Source organism: Jatropha curcas, chromosome 6 (genome assembly GCF_041381405.1).
Source record: "Jatropha curcas cultivar XTBG-Jc1 chromosome 6, XTBG_Jcur_1.0, whole genome shotgun sequence".
NCBI classification, from domain to species: domain Eukaryota; kingdom Viridiplantae; phylum Streptophyta; class Magnoliopsida; order Malpighiales; family Euphorbiaceae; genus Jatropha; species Jatropha curcas.
Window position 1 is genome coordinate 6,178,356 of NC_143156.1, and position 14,571 is coordinate 6,192,926.

The following is a 14,571-nucleotide window of genomic DNA, read 5'->3' on the forward strand; positions in this document are numbered from 1 at the left end:
GGACTATATTTATAGGAGACAGAGAATATTTTTTTAATGTGTAAGTATTTTTTTTAATATTTCTTTAAATATTTTTTACTATATTTAAGCATATTTTTACGTGATAGAGGTAAGTATATTTTTAATATTTTAATATGTATATTTTTTTTGAATGGAAAGATTTTAAATATGTATATGATTCTAGGTAGAGGTAGAGTAAGTCTATGAGAATTTATTTATTATGGAAAAAAAAATATATAACCATTGGGTGGTGCGAATCCAACAAAGAAATGCACTTGCAGCACACATGATCCCAGCCCATCCACAGTCAACTGAAAGCAGCCAATGGCCAAATCGTAATAGTCTGCTAAATGAAATCTAATTTTGACCACCATCTCAATATAAACAAGTTCGTTCCAGGAAAAAAAAAACAAGAAATACAAACTACCTATATAAGGAAGAAAAACCAAAACGACCAAAGAAATCTCTCTCACTTGAAACCCAAACAAGATGAAGAAATTTTAGAGAGAAACCAAATCTAAATCCACCAAATTCTCCCATTCCAATTCTTTTTCTTGATTATCTTAAGGATTTGAAAAACCCAGATGGCAAACCAGCTAGAGAATCTAGTGCAATCAATAAAATCAAAAGTTAGAGCCTTGAAGAAATCCAAGAAACCTTATATCAAAATGGACAAAAGCTCAAGTGTTAAAGTTGAGATCCGTAGCAGAAAAGCGAGAAAGCTTATCGATAAGACTCTCAAGGTTGCTGATCGCCCTGGCAAGGGTAGTATTTCTTGATTTTACTTTTCTTCTGTTATAACTTAATTTCACTACTAATTAATATATCATTGTCTGTAAATAGGTTTTTTATATTAGAGTTTTTCTTTTCAAGTGCCTACCGATTCTGTGTTTTTTTTTTCTTGGGAAAGCTTGGAAGTGTATGTGTATGGAACCGTTTCAGTTTTGGCTTAGCAGACAGTTCTTGTTTTTCTTTTAAGATAGCTGTTTTGTTAATGAAGTCAAATTTAGAATTTTGAATGTTACGATTGTAGTTGTTTATTTTTCATGAATGGAACCCAAAATTCAACTTTAACTATGACTTTTTTTTTCAAGAATCTCTTAGTTGAAATTTAGTGTTCTTCAATGTTTTATTTATTTATTTGTTTGTTTTGTTGTTACATTTTGGAGTAGACTGACTTTGTGCATGAGATAGGATTTAAGAGGATTCATTTGGAAATTTAATTTAGAGATTTGGCAAATGATTTAATGAGGATTTGAGTAATTAATTCTTGATTTAACGAAAGTTTGAATTTGAAATCTTTTGTCGGAGTTTGCCCCCTATCCATTCGGCCAATAAGTTAATGTTGTTAGATTAGAGTTATTTTATACCAACAAGTTTTTAATTGCGAGTTGGTTGAGGTAATAAGCAATCTCAATTCCCGTAAGATTGAAAATACAAGTTTAAATTATGGAAAGCGATTTGCTGTGAGTATAAAAAATCTTTATATTATAGGGATGGAGGGTATTACACCTTTTAGTTATATATATATATATGATGAAATAAATTCAGACTTAATGATTAGAAAATGATTCAACTTGAATCCATTATTTTATATTGCTATAAAAATAAAGATTCCATGATTAGATAAGTGAGCTTTAATTAGCATAAATTGACTTTAATTATATATATGTACGTAAAATTAGATTCAACTCTAATAATTTTCTCTTTAAATATTTTTTATTAAGTAAATAATTGAGTAATTATTTGATAATCATATTGTACTTGCAGTTCCGTAGTATTTAGAGAGTTATAAATTAAAATGATGATCATCTTTAGATTTGAGGTTAAGACTTTCTGGTTTGGTGCATGAATTGAGAGGAAGTCACCGACAGAAAATGTGTGCACTATCTTAATGGGTTTAAGGCTATGTGTCTGGCACTAGCAACTGTCTCTGTGCACAATCGCACTACCTGTCTTCTACTAATTAACTATGATACTACATTTTTTTTTTTAATTTGATTTAGGATTTATTCGGTAAAATTAACTATTTTTATAGCTGTTAGTTATTTTAGTAGCGTATAGCTATTTAAGTAGCTAGTAGCTATCTTTTTATAAACCACTGTATATTAATTTCTAAAAGCTAAGCTAGCTCAAATGTATTTTATGTTATTGAAAATAGTATTTAACATTTTGATTAGTTAAAATGCTAAAAGTACTTAACAAGCGATGATTTTAAGTTAATTAGGACTTTTTCTTTACACCCTCTTTCCTGCCGTAAAATAGACTGGCTTTAGTATAGTTTTATTTTCTTAAGTGGATAACTTTTTTAGTTTTTTTTGTTCTATTTTGATTTTATTTACTTCTGGATTAAAATAAGTGGTTTTCTTCGTCTTTTTTAATTCTAAAATAAGCATCGTTTTTATAATTTTAAAATTCAATTAATTTTTTCTTTCCTAATCTACCCTTATTTATTTAGTATTCTACTCATAATATAATTATTCCTCAATTACTCTCCTAATTTAATTGAGAACAAAATAGACATCTTTGTAAAATTTAGACTATTAATTATATTTGTTAATCTATGTGCCGAGCGAAAAAATGATAATTATTTTAAAAAGGAGAGAGTTTTAATAAATGTATTTCTATTATTAATCTATACGAAGTTATTTAAGTAGTAAAATATATTTGAATTTAATCAATGATTTTAGCAAAGTCAAAATTTAGAGAAAAATTATTTCTAAAGGACAACCAAAAATGCTAAAGTGAGAATAATTTCACATCAAAAAATGGTGATGACATATTTGTGGAAAAACCATAAAAAAAAATACTATTACTAATCAAATCTTGAAATATAACTAATTAGAAAATATAGATCTTCCATATTATTTTGTGAACAAATCAGCAAATAGCGTTGCTCATCGGTTAGCAACTAAAGTCTATTCTGTGTCTGGTCTTATGGAGTGGGGACCTGTCCCTCCATCTTTCCTTGTTGATGCTGATGCTTTATTTGCAGACTTACATTAATGAATACATTTCCTTTCAAAAAGGAAAAAAAAAAAAAAAGGAAATAATCTTTCACAATAGTGGCAAGTTTATAAAGTGGCACTAAAATTGTAAGGATATTTAAGTTAAAGAAAAATTATAGTTTAATTATATTAACTATGCTTTTAAGATATTTGAAAATCAAATTAGGTCTATCCTTATAAAGCTGTGAATAATTATTTATTAAGGGTAAAATTTAGTGCATGTCTGGTAAAATTAATTATTTTTGAAGTTGTTAGTTAGCTATTTTAGAGCGTTTAACTGTTAATTATTTGATTAGCTTTTCATAAATGCTAAAAGCTAAACGTTATATAAATAAACTTTTTTATAAAATACTACATTAATATCTAAAAGCTAATTGAAATGCTATATTACCGAACACTATAAAAAATAGCGTTTAATGATAAAAGCTACTTAAAAAACTGTGGTCGAGTACAACCTTAGAGAGAACTACCCATCATTAGGCGGATGGTCTTATGCGTTTGTATATCATTTATTTATTTTTTCTTATAAAGCGAGTAAACTTAAAATTTTTGTTATATTTATAAAAATTAAATTTATTAAAAAGTGTTTATTTATTCATTTATATTAAGTTAGTTAATTTTCAGGGAGGCATACGCTTTCTTAAATCTTTAGCAATGTTAAATCCCTCTCAAACATTTTATTCTTTCATATATTGGAATTTAAATGAGTTACATAATAAGAGTAAGTATTGTCTAATATTTTCTGTCATTTTCTTTGCACCTAACATAAATTTTGTAAATTAAATGATGGAAAACATAATCAAGGAATCCAAAAACATGTACTTGTGTAAATTATACATATTTCTATTTCTATATCTTTATAAAATTGTCACATTTTTTAGTATATCATAATTCTAGCTCTCGTGTTAAGTAAGAAAAAAAAAATCTGAATTTTTATGAGTCTTTTGTATATAGTGTGATTTCGTATATTTTATACATTATCTACGTGTAAAGGTTGATTTATTGAAATCGTAAGTTATTCACAGAGAATATATATAGATGTTAGCACATTTATAAAATTGCAATAAATTTATGAAATAGTTTTTTTTTTTCCCTAATCCGGGTATGTAAAAAACCAAAACCAAGAATACAAAGAAATTTCTAAAAACTCCATACACCAATTATATATAAACCTTGAGGAAGAAAGTGCAAGTAGCAGCAGAAATGTGACTAGTCCTAAAAGCCCAATGGATAGAGAATAGCCCATGCAAGAAAGCTTAAATAAGTAGGAGTAAGAAATCACTTTAGTTGCAATATTAATTTATCAGAACAAGCCCTAATCTAGGTATGTAGAACTTAGAGTTATTCCTTGGGCAATTTAATTTTTGTTTTCTAAATAGAAAATTTTTACCTCAGTAAATAAATATAAAATAAGAGAAACATTTACCTGCACCTATTTATAGATTTATTTATACAGCAAATCAATTACAAATAATATTTTGATCTAAAAAGGAGGTATTTTTGATTATACATTAAAAAAATAAAAAATAACATTTTTTTAAGAAATTATTTTTTTATTGATTTAATGTAGGTAAATATTATCCATAAAATAAATATCTGTTGTATATATAATATTAAATCCGCTATTAATTTTTTCCTTTTATTTAGACTAATTAAACATAAGATATTAGTTTTCTCAAAAAAAAAAAAAAAAAAAAAAGAGATATTTGACCAATAGGCGCTGCTGAATAAGAGCAAATTGTTGAGAGGACTATCAAAATACCCCACATCCCAGTGTGAATCAGGTTTTGCAAAAAATAAATAAATAAATAAATAAATAAATAAATAAAAATTTAAAAAATACAAAGATATTTAATATCATTTATATCCTATTTTTTTGAAAGACATTTCTATCCTTCTTAGAACGTCGAAGCATAAAAATCACTTAATATCCAAACATATAATTTTTCTAAATTTCATGGATTAAATATAGTCCTTTCTTTTATTATGCAAAAAAAAAAAAAAAAAAAACTTGGACATATAGAAAATAAAATTATTAATTTGTAAATTAGATCCAACTTCAAATATTAAATAGTAAGTCAATTGTGTCTTAAAAAAAAAAAAAGAATCGTATGATTTAGTTGGTCTTCTCACTTATATGAGAAGTGAGAGGTCTTGAGTTTGAGGTTGTTGACTACAAATGTCTTCACCAATTTGATGAGTTCAAGAGAGAATTACCTTTATTCTATAGCCTATAATGTTATTTCGGCCTGTCGAGCCTTCAATATATTAAATAGTAACCAACCCTTGTTTATAAGATTTCAGTTGTAATTATTCATGCACTTTGTGCTCATGACACTCCTGTAGGCATATATCATAACAGCCAAGGAATGATATTTTTATATGAATTTTCAAGTCAAGAACAGGCAACATTTGGAATAAATCAAATTCGCTTTGTTTGATAATGATAAATTAAAATGATAATATATTAATTATATCTGATATGAAACAATTTGAATTGTAAAATTCACTTAAAAGTAACAAAATTTGATTTAATGATTTTGAATTTTATAAAATTCTGTAGAATTCATTTACACTAAATTTTATAAAATTTCAATTTACAACGGCATTCTTATATTACAAATTATCAAACACAAAATATACATTCTCATTACAGCTTTTTAATGAACTTATAATCACACAATAATAAACAACTTAATTATAATTTCCTTCTAACAGCAAGACTTACTTCTGGGATACAAATTAGCCACTCTACCATTATCATCTTCTCTAAAAGAACAAGGTCTATCTTCATCGATTCTCCCAAGTTTTCCTACCGCAACACTGTAACTCCTTTTCATCCCACAAAGATCACCTTGCTCGCGAGAAACCAACTGTTGAAGATGTTTTAACTCTTCATCGTTCATTGTCTTTGAAGAATTAACAGTAAAATTCTTAGGGAAGTGAGGAGCTCCAGCTCCACCGCCTGCACTTACATAGCCAACCTTACCACTATCAGCAAAATCTAACATACCTTTCACATAAAAATCTCTTGCCTTGCATAAAATTCTAATGGGTGATCTTGTAATTTGCATTAACTTGCTCATCTTGTTTTCTTTGCTCCTCATTGCTGACTTGTTAAAATGAAAAACAAAATGAAGATCTTCTTTTCTTTGATCAATCTTTTATGTTTTAAAATAAATAAACAATAAGAGATGTTGTTTTGAGTATGTAGTTGATCAAACAAGTGTGGAATTAGTACTTGGAAAACATGGAAAATCGGTTGAGGTTATGAGATAGATTAATGCTGGCTTAAGGCTTTATTTATACTTTGTGCTCATTGATTTTTCACATATTGCAAATAAACATAATTTAATTTTTATATATAATTTTTTTATTAATTTTTTTTATAAATTATAATATTATGAACTGTTTATATTACTAAAAATTATTCATAAAATAAAAAAGAACATTTTATGAAATAATAAAATAAAAAATCCAATAATTTAAATAACTTATTAATGAAATAATATATTCATAATAATAAAATATTATTATAATTTGACAGACAAATTTTCATGAAAATAGAATTATTTATCAATCAATTTAAATTTTCTTATAACAATTTAAATTTAATTAACTTAATTTTTTTCCTATATAATATAATACCATGAACTATATATATTACTAAAATATGAGAAGCCAATATTAATTATTATAATAATTAATATATTAGTCATTTTTCAGAGCATCATTTATAATTTTTTAATATTTGTTTACTTTTTACTAAAGTATATGACCATATAATTAATTCTATGGTTACTTTTTTGGAAAAAAAATCTTTTAATATATTATATGGTTTGCTAATATAATATATATATATGTTATAACGAGTTTTATTTTCTATTTTACATCAAACTATTAAAAATCTCACATCGACTAAATACTAAACCCAAAAATGATATATAAGGATGATAAACTAGCTAGTTAATTGATTAGCAGTAATCTTTTAGTATTAGTTGACCCAAATCTAGGTAAGCTCACATCATATATTTTCACTTCATGGATTCTAACATCTTACCCAATTCGCCTCTATACTTTCATTTTCTAATATATTCCATTTTTTTAATCTTGATAGAGGGGAGAATTCGAACATGGATATATCGCTAGGTCGTATATGCACTTACCACTAATATGCCTTAGTGTGCTCTTCTAATATATTCCTTAATAAATAATAATAAATTACATTTATTTTTTGTAGAATAAGTTACTTGTGAGAAATAATTATAACCAATAAAACTAAAGATTTATTAAAAATAATAATTAAATATATTATATTCCTACCAAATTTGGTATGTAGCTTATATAGTATAATAACAATCAAATTAAATTACATTTATTTTACAACCAATAAATTTAAAATTCTTAAAGGTGTTATGTTCCTACCATATTTAATATTATACCTTTTTTTAGTATCCATCAAATAGTATTGTCATATTACCATATATTATTTACATATTATATTACCATATATATATATATATATATATATTACCATATAATATGTACTATATTTGATGTATATATATTATATATCTTATTTAATATTTTATTATATAGTTTCGACTTCAAAACCACTGATTCAGTTATAAAAAAAGTGAAACCGAATGGTATACCAATCCAATAGAATTTAGATTTAAATACAAAATTAATATGACTAGTCAAATCGTACGTTGACTATACTCGTTATATATTCATTTTTTATACTCGTTTAATTTTTTATTTATATAATATTAAAATATAAATTTTTATTTAAGTTGAATGGTTAAAATATATTCCACTTTATAGATACAATAAATATTTTTTTTAGTTATATGTTAACGTACTGATTCATACAGTTTTTATTATACGTTAGTTTTTTTCATTTTTTTAAAGAAAAACCAAATTGATTTATAAAAATAATCATATAGCTTCAATTATGAGTTTTATAATTAATCAGCATGTTTTGTAAATAACTTTCACTATAATCTTTTATAGTAAATAAATATACTTTAACAATTGAACAAGAAACCAATCTAATAATTCAAATTAAATATTTATAAGAATAATTTTTTTTTATTTTATTTTTATTTTTTAGCCAATTAAAATCATAAAAGCATTTAAAACATTATTAATAGAATTATATTCTTTAATATAAATAGGATTTGAATTATGTAAGATATCAATATAACTAATCAAATTCAAGATATTTAAAAATAATAATTTTTTATCTTTTTTTTGGCTAACAAAATTAGAGTGCAATTTGTAATTAAAAAAAATTTAATCATACCTTTTTTAAATCAAAATTTGAATCATCTAGATATATTTATATAAAATAAATTCAAAAAAATATAAAAATTTTCAAATGTCTCATATTTACATATATTATTTAAAATAATAATGTTGAAGCTAAATTATAAATAATAATAATAATAAATCGTAAAAAAATTATTAAATTATTTTTAATAATTTACATAATAATAAAATAAAATAAAATAAAATAAAATTAGACATAATAAGATAATAATAGTAAAAATTTAAAATTTTGAAATGCTTAATTATCCACATATATTTATCTATTAAAAAAGTAAAAAAAAAACATCCAATCAAATAATAGAAATATATATATATATATATATATTTAGGTTAAAAGTTTTTAATTGGTTATGAATAAAGTTATTTTAGGATATCTTAAATTTCAAAAGGACAATATCGACAATCGCATTATTTGTCTCTCAATCTCACTTTTATATATGGTATAAATATAGATTTTATAAATTATAAATAAATTATAGATAGATGTATAATGTTTGGATTAAAATGGCAGTTGAGCTTTTCTTGGAAACAACATTAATTAGGATAAATCTAATAAGTGAAATACAAATGTGGGAGGTTTGGTATAAAAGAATTCAAAATATGGATTTTTTTTGTAAATGAATTCTACTACAATTTATTTGTGAATGAATTTTCATATTTGGTATGCTTAATTTAAAACATGTAATTAATTTGAATTTCACGTAATCATTTATGAAATAAATTCATAATTTGAAATTCATTTATTTTTGTTTTCTAAAATATCCTAGAAATAATAATTTTGCAAAAATAAATAATAAATTCCAATTATAACTATGTTATGCTATATAGTGAATTCTAGTAGAAGTTTTCATAATTTTTTATATTTTTATTATAATAAATAAATAAAATAAAAAATATGAATAAAATTGTTGCATTTAATTTAGTGATAAATGTATATTTAACTTGAATCTCTCTAATCAATAGTGAAAAATGCTAAAAAATATTAAAATAAAAAATATATTAAAATAAAAATACAATAGTAGGAAAAAATTTTTCCGAAAAAAATTTTTTTTAAATGGTTTTGTCAAGTTTGATAAAATAAATAATTCAAATAAGTAAAAAAATTGTAAAATTAACTTTGTAGATAGATAATGGTAGTTTTGTCATAAATAGTTGGATTGCTTGCTTTTGTGGAATTCTTTTGAAAATTTCACCTATTTTCGTGAAATTTAGTATTATCATGTTCAATTCCATGAAATTAAATTTCTAGAATTGAAATTTACATTTTTTTCATCCAAACACAAAAATATAGATTTTCAAATAAATTTCACAAAATTTTGTGGAATTCTTTTGTTCCAAACAAGAGGTAAGTTTAAAAGATATAGTAGAAAATTTAATAAACTAAAAGGTTGGTGGTCTCCACCGACTTTTTTAAGTAGTCAATGTTTTACTATATAGTTTTTAAGGTGATGTTTGGTTAGAGATAAGCAGAGAAGGGAAGTTAAAGTTCTGAGAAAGTTGAAACCAGCAATATGTTTGGTTGCCACTATAGGAGAAGTTCTCAGGAATTTAATAATCCCACTTCCTTAACCGTAATGGAAGTTACTTCCTCCCCTCACTCTAACGAACTTAACTTCCCGAGCTTAAAATATTTTTTACTTTCTATTTTGTCCCTTTTTTTTATTTTTTTGTTTGCCAAATGCTTCACATGAGGACTTTTCTAGTAGGGATATTTATGTCATTTTAATGTCAAATGTTATTAACACATTTACTTTTCAGTAATTCAAAGAATCAATCAAATACAATCATATACTTCTTGGGAAGTTATTTCCCTAGAATTATATTTTCCGGGATATTGAACTTTTGGGAAGTAAGTCAATTTGAAGCAAACGATGCCTAAATTTGTTTTTTATTTTTCTTTTTTCTTTTTTGTTAAATGCATTAGGAAAAATATTGGCAGTGAATTACAGACATCAGAACTATAAATTGTAATTACATGTATTGAATGAACATATAAATAATTACCATCATATGTGTGTGAGTGAAATATTTATTACTAGTTGTGAATATAATAATACGGCTTTTACATGTTTGGTTTGGAAAAAATTTGAAACTAAATTATAAATTATACAGTTTATAAAATTTTCAAATTGAACCAAGCTATTGTAAATAAAAAATTAAACTGAACTAAATTGAAATAATACATTTTAGTTTGGTTTCTTACAGTAAATTAAAAATTTTATTTCAATAAAGTACTATTATACTCATTAAATTGTTTTGTTTTTTTCTATCCATTTTAATATTTTTTCTTTTAAATAAAATATTGTTATTCATATCATTCAAATTAATTGAATTTTTTGGTTTTAGATTTCATTAAGAGTATTAAATTTATGCATGAAAGTCATTCATAATTTAAGTAAAAAAAATCATTCAATATCATCCTAATAAAATAGGAAATTTATAATATGTAATGCTAATTAATTGAAATATTAAACTTTACATATATTTGTTTATGGGTATACGTGTGTATTATATATAAAAAATTATGGCTAATGATATGTTTTACGTTATTTTGATAAAAGAATTGAAACCAAATTATAAATTGTTTATCATAAAATTTAGAAATAAAATGATTATTTTTCAATAATCAATCGGAACTAAACCGCTTAATTTTGTTTGGCAATGATATGATTAACAATTTAAATAAATATTTCTGAATAATGGCATGAATTCAGGAAATTTTATATTTATGATTCTAAAATTATAATATAAAAGTACACTATTTTATATTCAGAATAAAAATGGATGGGAGAGAAAAAAAAAAAAAAAGAAGAAGTGAGAGTTCCAAAAACATTTTATAGCAGAAAATTATCCGCCATCCATGCATAGTAAATATGAACTTGACGCGGAGAGGGATCTAGCAACGGGCAGTCGGCCCGAGCGGCCAGTACACACGCAGCTGCTTTTTTTTTTTTTTTTTTTTTTTTTTTTTTTTTCTTTTCTTTTAATCAATTCATACTTAAAATATTTGTATATTTTCTTATTTTTTTCATTTAGGTTTGATTTTTTATTTGTTTTAAAGAAAATCAAAAGTAATTAGTTTAATTTGAATTGGAATAAATTTATTTGACATTTGAATTTAAAATAAATTTATCCATTTTGAATGGATTTTTAATTTAACTTAATGTGATCTCAATTTCTGAATGTAATATTTTAAAAAATAAGACTAAATAATTTAATCTATTTATTTATGTTCCAGGTTCAAATTTTTAATTTGTATCATGATATTTTATTCCCATGATTGTCACTTTTGATTAGTGTTGATAATGATGAATTAAAATATGCAACTTTCAATAAATAAATTTTGCCTAATTACAGGAAAATAATTATTTCCGTTTTGCACACATGTTCATTCCCAATTATATATTAAGCATGTTTTCAGTGCATTTATTATTTTATTGAAAAGGTTGGGTAGTGAATTGAGTCAATTCTAAAGAAATAAATTTCTTTTGGCACATACATCGGAAAAAAAATTGTAAATGCAATAATTAATTCATGTGTTTCATTGAGCTAACCTAAAATTTCAGATTTTTAAACAACATATTATTCCCCATTTGATATAAATCAAGCTGAATTGTAAAATAAATAAGGGAATTTGATTTAATTATTTTAAATTTCATAAAATTTTTAATTTTAAGAGTAAATTGAATTTTTCTTTTCATCTACATCAAACACATATAAAATATAAATTTTCAACAAAAAGAATTTCATAAAATTTTTGTAGAATTTATTTATACTAAATTTTGTAAATTTTAAATTACAATGGCATTCTTTTACTGAAAAATTGTCAAACACAGTATACATTCTAATTGCAGCTTCTTACAATTTCCTTCGAACAACATGACTTCTACTTTTGGGATACAAACTGGCTGCCCCTTCGTTATCATCTTCTCTAAAAGAACAAGGTTTATCCTCATCGATTCTCCCAATCTTTCCTACCCGAACAGTATAACTCCTTTTCATCCCACAAAAATCATCTTTTTCGCAAGAAAACAATTGCAGAAGTTGTTTAAACTCTTCATCGTTCATTGCCTTTGAAGAATTAACACTAAAACTCCTAGGCAAGTGAGGGGCTCCAGCTCCACTGCCTGCGCTTCCATAGCCAACCTTACCACTGTTAGATAAATCTAACATTCCATTAACATAAAAATCTCTTGCCTTGCATAGAATTCTAATGGGTGCTCTTGTAATTTGCATCAGCTTGCTTATTTTATTTGCTTTTCTCTTCATTGTTGACATTGAAACATAATACTGGATGTTTATTTTTGATCACAGGATCGATTTAAATGATAAAAAAGAACCAAATTAATAAATAACAGGAGAGATGTTGTTTGGAGGTAAGGTATATACTGGATGAAAGAGTTGTGGAACACTTTGAAATTTATATGGAGATTTGGTTGAGGTTATGAGATGGTTTAATGCTAGCTTAAGGTTTTATTTATATGTATAAAGTTTGGATTAAAAATGTTTGTTGAATGCTGATGCTTTCTTGGAAACAACATCAATTAGGATATATCTAATAATTAGGTGAAATAAAAATGTGGGAGAATCTAACTTGAAAAAATGGTAGTCCAAATTTAATAAACTGAAAGGTTGGTGGTCTTCACTGACTTTTTTAAGCTGTCAATGTTTTACAGTTATGAACTTTATATTTATTTTTAGTTCTTGCTTTGTCTTTTCTTTCTTTTTTTTCTTTTTTAAATAAACAAGGGAAAAAGTGCTGCTACATATACAGTGAATTATGAACATCAGGACTTATATGTCGTTCAATAAATTCTAATTACATTAACTGCATCAGCAATTCATTATGTATTGCTTAATTTAAATCATGTTCAATAAAATTAACTGTTACTTATTCTGATAGCTATCGGTTATTTTACTAACATTTGATCAATCGTTAAAGGAAGTATATTTCATGTTAAATCTCTGATTTAGCAACTTCCTATAGTAAAATTTATTCCTAATATATAATTTAAATTTATGAAAGAAATTTTTCTTTTATAAATTTAAAATTATAACATAAAAACATTATATGTATATGTCTATGTGTGTGTACACAGAGTAACATTTCAATTAATTTTATCTTACAATGTATCACCTCTTTTAGTAATTGAAAAAAAAAAAAAATTATGATTACACTTTAAAAAAATATGAAAAACATCCAAAAATGTATTGTTTGTAAGATATATTATTGGAAGGGGTCATTTATTTCCTATTGGAACAATAATCAATTTATTTTCTAAACTTGATCGAGATATATATTTATTTAAATTTGAGTTTTTTTGGATTGGTTTTAACATAAACTTTTAACCAAAAAATAATTGAACTCATTTTTCTGCTGAAATGCATGGATGAGGTTGAATCAAAAACAAAATTAAAAAATAATTTTATTTCTTTTTGCTTCACTCTTCTCTCTCTCTCTCTCTCTCTTATTGATTCTTTCTCTATTTTTTGTGACATCATAATTAAATTGAAGAGATAAATATCTATTGCGTCTCCTTTCTGTGTGTATGTGAACAGGGGCAGAGCTAGGACAATTATTTTTGGGAGCCAAATGCAATTTTTTAAACTTTTAAGGTGAGCCAAATGTAATTTTCTATATTTTGAAAGATTAAAATGCAAATTTCATAAGAAAACTTAAAAAAAAAAAGATCTTTTTTGGCCCCCTTATGCCCCAAGGGAGCTCGTCCTATGTGTAAATTAAAAGATACTTTTTAGTGCTCGATTAAGTAATTTAGGATGGCTTCACTGATATAATTGAAGCTTGCCATGCACGGAGGGGAACAACTAGTAATGACGATTTATCCACTAGGTCGGTCTGATTGATTTTTTGTGCCTAATTTTCGTATAGCAGCTATATTTTGATCCTCATTTTCTTACAAGGGTTTTACACTGGACGCGGAACCTATTCCATATGATAGGAGTTGCCGATGAATAAGGCACTGCTCTGCTATGCGCCTACTGTTCGCCGTACCATTACACTCCTTTTCTCTCTTTTAGATCTAACAAAATCTGAACTTTTCTAATTAGAGGGTTGGAAAAGGCTTATCATGATTTAGAAATGTAAAGTCTGCTTGCTGCAATTACTTTATCGGTCAATATGAGTTATCTTTTCTCTCTCTAGATTCTTAAGTCATTAACTGAATTCGAACGAGGTTACATTCTATCTGTTTCCTTTGTCCTACTTATT

At 24.7% G+C, this 14,571-nt stretch overlaps 3 protein-coding genes across 3 annotated transcripts; 1 reads left to right on the forward strand and 2 right to left on the reverse strand.

Moving 5' to 3' along the window:
- The first annotated feature begins 385 nt into the window (after nt 1–385).
- On the forward strand, nt 386–1,074 carry LOC105650814 (uncharacterized). The gene has a single exon (XM_012237772.4). It carries the CDS (start codon nt 585–587, stop codon nt 777–779), a length of 195 nt encoding a protein of 64 aa, XP_012093162.1. The 5' UTR covers nt 386–584; the 3' UTR covers nt 780–1,074.
- A 4,645-nt stretch (nt 1,075–5,719) lies between these two features.
- Nucleotides 5,720–6,191, reverse strand: LOC105650885 (uncharacterized). Its single transcript, XM_012237844.2, has one exon. The coding sequence runs from the start codon at nt 6,113–6,115 to the stop codon at nt 5,720–5,722; it is 396 nt and encodes a 131-aa protein (XP_012093234.1). The 5' UTR covers nt 6,116–6,191.
- Nucleotides 6,192–12,200: 6,009 nt separating this feature from the next.
- LOC149495416 (uncharacterized) lies at nt 12,201–12,682 on the reverse strand. The gene has a single exon (XM_089723161.1). It carries the CDS (start codon nt 12,618–12,620, stop codon nt 12,201–12,203), a length of 420 nt encoding a protein of 139 aa, XP_089579287.1. The 5' UTR covers nt 12,621–12,682.
- Between the last annotated feature and the right edge of the window lie 1,889 nt (nt 12,683–14,571).

Coding starts and splice junctions, on each gene's coding strand:
- LOC149495416 (XM_089723161.1), bottom strand. CDS start 12,620: ATGTCAACAATGAAGAGAAAAGCAAATAAAATAAGCAAGCTGATGCAA.
- LOC105650885 (XM_012237844.2), bottom strand. CDS start 6,115: ATGAGGAGCAAAGAAAACAAGATGAGCAAGTTAATGCAAATTACAAGA.
- LOC105650814 (XM_012237772.4), top strand. CDS start 585: ATGGCAAACCAGCTAGAGAATCTAGTGCAATCAATAAAATCAAAAGTT.